The sequence below is a fragment of the Medicago truncatula genome, chromosome 6 (assembly GCF_003473485.1).
Source record: "Medicago truncatula cultivar Jemalong A17 chromosome 6, MtrunA17r5.0-ANR, whole genome shotgun sequence".
Lineage (NCBI taxonomy): Eukaryota > Viridiplantae > Streptophyta > Magnoliopsida > Fabales > Fabaceae > Medicago > Medicago truncatula.
The window spans coordinates 3,466,860-3,475,384 of NC_053047.1; the positions used below are offsets into that span (position 1 = coordinate 3,466,860).

At 37.8% G+C, this 8,525-nt stretch overlaps 1 protein-coding gene across 1 annotated transcript; it reads left to right on the plus strand.

The window, feature by feature from the left end:
* Positions 1-208: 208 nt before the first annotated feature.
* On the plus strand, positions 209-6,052 carry LOC112422671 (transposon Tf2-1 polyprotein). Its single transcript, XM_024786006.2, has 2 exons — positions 209-2,487; positions 3,895-6,052. The coding sequence occupies exons 1-2, from the start codon at positions 209-211 to the stop codon at positions 6,050-6,052; spliced, it is 4,437 nt and encodes a 1,478-aa protein (XP_024641774.2).
* Positions 6,053-8,525: the final 2,473 nt, after the last annotated feature.

An 8,525-nucleotide genomic window follows, 5' to 3' on the forward strand; every position in this document is an offset into this window, starting at 1 on the left:
ATATTCGAGATTTTCTCTCAATTTCTGGTGGATTCCGGAACCCTTATTTTGATAGGTTTGTCGCTTGCAACCCTATTTTCACAAGTTTGTCGCTTGCAAACTTGTTCTTTTCTATCTAGGTTTAGCGCTTGCTAACCCTACGCTTCCGTACTGCGTCAGTTGACATCAGAGCAGGTTTCCCCTGTTCTTTCGTGAACGTGATCCAGCCATGGGAGATCAATCGGTCACTAGGGCAGAATTTGAAGGTTTTGCTGCAACCCTCAAAGCTTTGTCAGATCAGATGACGGCTTTGTCGACTAAAGTTGACGAAAGCACCAACAACAACAACATAAACGGCGACCACAACAGAAACATTAACAACCGAAACAACAACCGCCAAAACAACAACAACCGCAACAACAGGGGAGGAGGACCGACTCCAGATATTAGGGTTCGTTACGTCAACGACCCTTCTGATGATAATTCGAGTTTTGATGAAGAGGAAGTCGTGATCGATGATGAGAGTGAACGTGGGAATCACCAAGATTACCGTGTTAAGGCTGATATTCCCCTATTTCACGGAATGATGGGAGTAGAAGAATTCTTGGACTGGCAGATCGATGTTGATAGATTTTTCGAGGTCATGGACGTCCCGACAGACAAGCAGGTTAAGATGGTTGCGATCAGATTGAAAAGTACCGCAGCTGTTTGGTGGGACAGGCTCGTTGTTCAGAGGCGTAGGCAAAATAAACACCCTATTCGAACTTGGAGAAAGATGAAACAGTTGATGCTTGACAGATTTTTACCTGAAGATTATGAACAGATTCTATATAAGATGTATATTGAATGTGTTCAGGGCAAGCGATCAGTGACTGAGTACACGGCTGAATTTTTGCGTTTTTCTGAACGTAACGAATTAGGCGAGTCCGAGAATCAGAAGGTGGCTCGTTATATTAGTGGTTTGAAAAGTTCATTGCAAGAGAAGATGGAATTACAGACTGTTTGTACCGTTGCTGAAGCGTCCAACCTAGCTTTAAAGGCGGAATTAATAGAGAAATCCCCCATAAATTTCTCAAATTTCAGAAGATATTCTCCACAGAACCAAGCTGATGACAAAGAGAAAAGTGCAGCAGTCAAAGATTCAAACCATGCTAGCAAAGCAAGCAGTTCTGGCAGTGCACCTCCAGTCAAGGCCCCTGTCCAAAAGCAGAACAACCCATATGCGTATCCTGGTGGTGATAATTGTTACCGTTGCGGTGGAAAGGGTCACAAGTCCAATGTTTGTCCATCAAGGAGGGTTGCTGGAGTAGCAGAAGGTTTGGATGATGATAATGAGCAACTTGATGAGGAAGATGAATACATAGGAGTTGAGTTTGCTGAGGAAGATTCTGAAGAGAGAGTGAACTTTGTGCTTCAGCGATTGTTGCTAGCATCCAAAGAGGAAGGCCAACGCAAAAATTTATTTAAGACTCGTTGTTCCGTCAATAACAAAGTATGTGACCTGATAATTGATAATGGAAGCACGGAGAACTTGGTGTCAAAAAAATTGGTGGATTATTTCAAGCTGCCCACGGAGCCTCATGAGAAGCCATACTCACTTGGCTGGGTCAGCAAGGGATCCCAGGTACGAGTGACGCTGTCCTGCAAAGTTCCTATATCCATCGGCAAACATTATAAAGAAGAGGTACTTTGTGATGTTCTTGATATGGATGTTTGTCATATTTTACTTGGTAGACCTTGGCAGTTTGATAATGATATTACTTATCGGGGACGGGATAATGTGATGTTGTTTACTTGGGGAACTTATAAGATTGCTATGACACCTGTTTTACAATTTGATAAGAACCCGAAAGAGAAGAAAACGAGTTTCCTAGTGATGACTCAGAATGAAAAGGAACTTGATGATGCCGTTAAGGAAACTGAGTGTTTTTATCCGGTTGTGATCAAAGGACTGATGAACGTTGTGAAAGAAGAGATTTTGATACCAGGTGAAGTCTTAGAAATTCTAAAAGATTTCAATGAGTTGATTGCAGATGAGCTTCCAAATGATTTACCTCCCATGAGAGACATTCAACATCAGATAAACTTGATTCCAGGATCTAGTCTACCAAACCTTCCTCATTACTGCATGAGTCCTAAAGAGAATGAGATTTTAAGGGAGCAGATTGAGGATTTACTAAGAAAGGGATTCATCCGTGAGAGCATGAGTCCTTGTGCTGTTCCAGTCCTTTTAGTACCAAAGAAAGGAAATCAGTGGAGGATGTGTGTCGACAGTAGAGCCATCAACAAGATAACTATCAAGTATCGGTTTCCAATTCCCCGTTTAGAAGACATGCTTGATGAGTTGTCAGGGTCTAAGGTGTTTTCGAAAATAGACCTGCGTAGTGGATATCATCAGATCAGAATTAGACCTGGAGATGAGTGGAAGACAGCTTTCAAGAGTAAGGATGAACTTTATGAATGGCTAGTGATGCCTTTCGGTTTGTCAAACGTGATAAGTGCTCAAAAGTAACATATTTCATGTGTTAACTTAGGCAAATTAGTGACTCGTTTTGCAAGTTATCTAAGGAAAAGCTACCATTTGAGTGCAATTTTACCATTTATGCTTTACATGCCTGATTCTACCCCATTTATGCAGGAAACGACAAGCAAGGACGAAAAGAAGGAAGCTCCTGAACCAAGGTCCGTTCGCTTAAGCGAACTCCTGTTAGCTTAAGCGAACCAGTTACAGAGAGCAACCGTTCTGTTCGCTTACAAGCACGCTTCCAGTTCGCTCATGAAGAAAGGTCAGTTCGCTTAAGCGAACTATGGTTCGCTTAAGCGACCAAGTTCCAGTGAGCTCCAGGAAAGTTCGCTCACATGTTCGCTTATGCGTCGCTTAAGCGAAGTTCATCCAACTTCAGAGGATAGGGACCACGTGGCAGCACCTCAATGGTCAACTGGAGATTTCCTGGTTGTTCGCTTAAGCGAACTCTTCTTCGCTTAAGCGAACTGGCACGCAGTCAGCCCATATAAATAGTTTTCTCTTCTCTTTCCAGGGGGATTATTACATTTTTATTCATATTTTTCTGGTTTTAGAGAGAGACTAGGGCTTTTTTAGAGAGAGAAACACAAAGCAAGGTAGTTAGGAGTAGATTCAAGCCAAGATTTGTTGAGACATCATGGATCTTGTCATGGAATCTTCACCCTTTCTTCATCCTTTGCAAAGCTATCATAGACATATGTAGCTACATCTACTCTTGTAGTTTTGAGGTATTCAAACAAGCTATTATGTAATCTTTTGATCTTTTAATATATGGTTCTAGCAATTTATTCAATATTGTTGTTATTCTTGCTTTTATTATTTTATTGAGATTCAAAATGATATGGACACATACTTTTGAATCTAGAAATAGAATAACAATCTATCTTAAGTTATCACTCTAGACATGGATGTTAATATTTGATAATCACTTTTAATCTAGGACTTAATGCTTTTGGGTAATTTAATCGGTTGGGAAATCGTCGATTAAACTACCCAATCGATTTTGTGATCGTTTAAATGTTTGGGAAATCGATGTTTAAACGACCCCTTAGAAATAACGATATCATTTGGACACGAATGATATTGTCGAGTGATTGTGATAATATAGTTTAAAAAGCTAGAATCCGTTAATCGATCGAGAGATTGCAGCTGTTACGCTTGGTTGATGTCTCTGACCGCAAGTGGAATAGCCCTATCTCTTCTCGTTTTACTTTTATGTCTATTAGGAAAATAGTTTTACACAAACAAACAATTTATACCCAAACACTTAACGTGACAAATATTGTGAAAATGCTTATGAAATACGCAACTCCTTGTGGACACGATCCTATATATACTTACGTGTAAATAGTTTTATGAGAGGTAAAAATCCTTCATCAAAACGCCCCTAGCACCTTCATGAGATTAATGAATCAGGTTCTACGCCCCTTTATTGGATCCTTTGTAGTAGTTTATTTTGATGATATTCTTATTTATAGTAAGTCCAAGAAAGAGCACTTGGAACATGTGAGGTTGGTTTTGCAAGTTTTACAAGATAATCAGCTGTACATTAATTTGAAAAAGTGCACATTCAGTACCAACAGGTTACTTTTCTTGGGGTTTATAGTTGGTGAAGAAGGAATCCAGGTTGATGAGGAAAAGGTGAGGGCTATCAGAGATTGGCCTGCACCCACATCAGTTACTGAAGTACGTAGTTTTCACGGGCTGGCCACTTTTTATAGAAGATTTATCAGAGATTTCAGCACTATCACTGCACCAATCACAGAGTGTTTGAAGAAAGGAAAATTCAAGTGGGGTTCCGAGCAAGATCAGAGTTTTGCCTTAATAAAAAAGAAGTTGTGCACCGCCCCAGTCTTAGCTCTTCCTGATTTTGAAAAGGTGTTCCAAGTTGAATGTGATGCTAGTGGAATTGGAATAGGAGCTGTTTTATCTCAAGAGAAGAAGCCAATTGCTTTCTTTAGTGAGAAGTTGAGTGAAGCTCGCCAAAAATGGAGTACTTATGACCAAGAATTTTACGCCGTTTTCAGAGCCCTTCGCCAATGGGAGCATTATCTGATTCATAGAGAGTTCATTCTGTTTACTGATCATCAAGCTCTAAAATTTCTCCATAGTCAGAAAGTAATTAACAAGATGCACGCTCGGTGGGTGAGTTTTCTGCAAAAGTTCCCTTTTATTATTCAGCATAAATCCGGTGCTCTTAACAAGGTAGCTGATGCTTTAAGTAGGAGAGCTTCTTTGCTTGTCACCTTAGCACAAGAGGTTGTGGGTTTTGAATGTCTGAAGGAATTGTATGAGAGTGATGCTGAGTTCAAAGAATTGTTTGCCAAATGCAAGGAGCGTCCTTGTGCAGATTTTCATATTCGAGAAGGATACCTTTTTAAAGGAGACCAACTGTGCATTCCTTGCTCATCCTTAAGGGAGAAATTAATTAGGGACCTACATAGTGGCGGTCTTAGTGGACACATGGGGCGAGATAAGACCATTGTTAGTCTAGAAGAGAGGTTTTATTGGCCACACTTGAGAAAAGATGTTGGAACCATTGTCAAGAAATGCTACACTTGCCAAGTTTCTAAAGGTCAGTCGCAGAACACTGGTCTTTACATGCCTTTACCGATTCCTGATGACATTTGGCAGGATTTATCTATGGATTTCGTGTTGGGTTTGCCTCGTACCCAGCGAGGTGTGGATTCTGTGTTTGTAGTTGTGGACCGATTCTCCAAGATGTCCCATTTCATTGCTTGCAAGAGGACTGCGGATGCATCCAACATAGCCAAACTGTTTTTCAGAGAGGTTGTGCGCCTTCATGGGGTTCCTACATCTATTACCTCTGACAGAGACACTAAATTCCTCAGTCATTTCTGGATTACTCTGTGGAAATTATTTGGAACATCACTGAACAGGAGTTCTACTGCTCACCCCCAGACTGATGGACAAACTGAGGTCACGAACAGGACTTTGGGAAATATGATTCGCTGTGTTTGTGGTGACAAACCGAAACAATGGGACTTGGCTTTACCTCAGGTTGAATTTGCTTATAACAGCACTGTGCATTCTGCTACCGGAAAAACACCTTTTGCACTTGTTTACACTTCTGTCCCTAGGCATGTCGTTGATTTGATTAAGTTGCCTAAAGCTCATGGAGTTAGCGTAGCTGCTGAAAAGATGGCTGAAGAGATTATGACTGTCAAAGATTCTGTCAAGGCCAAGTTAGAAGCTACCGGGTTGAAAAATAAAGTTGCTGCAGATAAACGGCGAAGAGTCAAGGTTTTCAATGTGGGGGATGATGTGATGGTGTTTCTGCGAAAAGAGAGATTTCCCGTTGGTACCTACGGTAAGCTACAGCCCCGCAAGTATGGTCCATTCAAAGTGACTCGCAAGATCAATGATAATGCATATGTGGTAGCACTTCCAGATTCTATGAACATTTCCAACACTTTCAATGTGGCAGACATTCATGAATACCATGCAGATGAAGTCCTTTATCAAGATGAGAACTCGGGGTCGAGTTCTTCAGAGGTGGAGGAGACTGATGTAGGAGGGCTTCCTTAGTAATTTTAAAGTATTTTATTTTAGTCAAATCTTAATGATTTTCTAGAACTTTCTATTATTATTTTGTTTTGTTTTATTTTGGCCCACGGGTTTGTTATTTCTTTCACTATATAAGCAGAACTTATGCAGCCTAAGAGGCACACTTTTATTCATTAATAATATTCGAGATTTTCTCTCAATTTCTGGTGGATTCCGGAACCCTTATTTTGATAGGTTTGTCGCTTGCAACCCTATTTTCACAAGTTTGTCGCTTACAAACTTGTTCTTTTCTATCTAGGTTTAGCGCTTGCTAACCCTACGCTTCCGTACTGCGTCAGTTTGCTCTGCACCAGTGTCTTTTGACTCACAGTTGGTTCCCATCTTCATTGTTTACATGATTAAATTATTATCCTATAATGTTTTTTTTATGAATTTTTTAAAATTATCATGCATCGTTGTTGTATCAAAAAAAAAAAAACTAATTGATGTTGGTCACTGACATATATTTTATTGTTTTGCTGAATACAACCCCTTATTTTTACCAAAAAGAAAAGGTATATATATTTTTTTACAGAAGAAAAGGTATATTTTTATTAAACTTTTCTATAAAATGTGGTGTTGTGATGCTTTTGCAGTGACATTAGTATTTCAAATTTTGGTTTTCATTTCGATGCTTAAGAAGGAACATATATGATTTTTCTCCCTAATGAAATGTTTTTTAACATGGTTAATGTTTAGTTGTAATTATTTGTTACAATGTTAGTGGATGGGGATTGAACAGAGCAACCTATACCACTAACCCTAAGTCCCTCACCCGATGCCATTTAATTTGGGAAAGGAGAGTTTTTTCCCACCATGGGAAAGTTGATCATGTTCATTAGATTAAATGAGGAACATATTCCTATCATACTCTCTCAACCACTAGATTATTTTTTTAAACTATCTTTCACACTCTCTCTTTCATGTCCCCACACACCCATGTGAAAGATAATATAAAAAAATAATCTAGTGGTTGAGAGAGTATGATAGGAATATGTTCCTCATTTAATCTAATGGACATGATCAACTTTCCCATGGTGGGAAAAAACTCTCCTTTCCCAAATTAAATGGCACCCCCTCACCCAGTACAACCAAACCACCTTATATCTCGCTCCATAGTATTGTTATATGAAATTCAACTGCGCAACGCGCGGGTCTACATCTAATTTTTTTAATATTAGGATATTATAATGTATTGATAGATGAAATTAATGAATTCTCGTTTAAGAAATTTGTGTGAGATGCTGAATTGGAGGGATTAAGTACTTGTTAGATAATACTATTAAAAATTTATAAATGAGTAATGTGTACACGTGAAAAAATATCACCAAAAAGCCAAAACATATTAATTTCATATTACTAACTTTTATTTGAACTTTCCTATGCTTCTTAATCCATTGTTCCATGTAACACACACTACACTACCTTTATAAGTAGACAAGAGATTTCATTAAATTTGAAAAGTTTGGTACATTCTAGGTAGGTCAAGAGCAAAGGAGAGTTGTTGAAAGTATTGGATGACTATGATGTAGGAGATAAAGTAATGTTGTTGATTCAGATGGGTGATGAAAAGTTGGAGCTGGTTTTGGTACTTGAGGAACAAAGTTCTTGAGAAGTGTCTAGTCTTGTTTTAATCTAAAATTTGATAACAATCAATGACATTGAGCATATTTTATGCACGCATGCAATCATATTTTTGTATCTACCCTCACTTGTAGAAACATCTACTAAGGTAAAATATATGGTGTCAATTTGATTTTCTGTTTAATTAATTTTTTTTACATTGTTAGTGCAATTTGTGAAGAATCATGGGATGAGAGGGTCGAAGGTTATACCCATAAGATGGATAAAGATAGCAAATTGTGTACATAATAGTCTTGAAGTTATTAAGAGGATTGTCTTTCCTGGTCTTAATTTTTTTAATAATCGTATTACTCGTAAAATTTATTTTCACATTAAAGCATTTAGTTTATTTTTCTTTCAAAAAAAAGTATCTAGTTTATTTTCCTTCAAAAAAAGTATCTAGTTTCTACCCTTTTTTCTTTCTTTTAATCCACATGGTTTGAGCTGAATTTTTTTTATAAGAAATTTGCATTTGGATGAACGCAATATTGATTATTTTTAATATTTTCTTTTTAAACAATGGAGTGTTTGGAATTAATTAAACAATTAATCAATATAAGACATGTTTTCTATATACTATATTGCAAAAACATAATAGTCAAATAAGCATGCTATAAACATCAAGAACAAACATACAATTTTAATAGTTTTAGGGTATAAAACATATTGATTTATTATAAAAATATTGATTTGGTGTCTTAGACCAGCAAAAATAATGTTGCCTCCTCTTAATTATCTTTTTTAGATTTTTTTTCTCTATTTGTGCACAACGATGGAGCTTGAACAAACAGTGTAGGATACGTACTAAGGTGAAGTTAAATTATTTAAAATG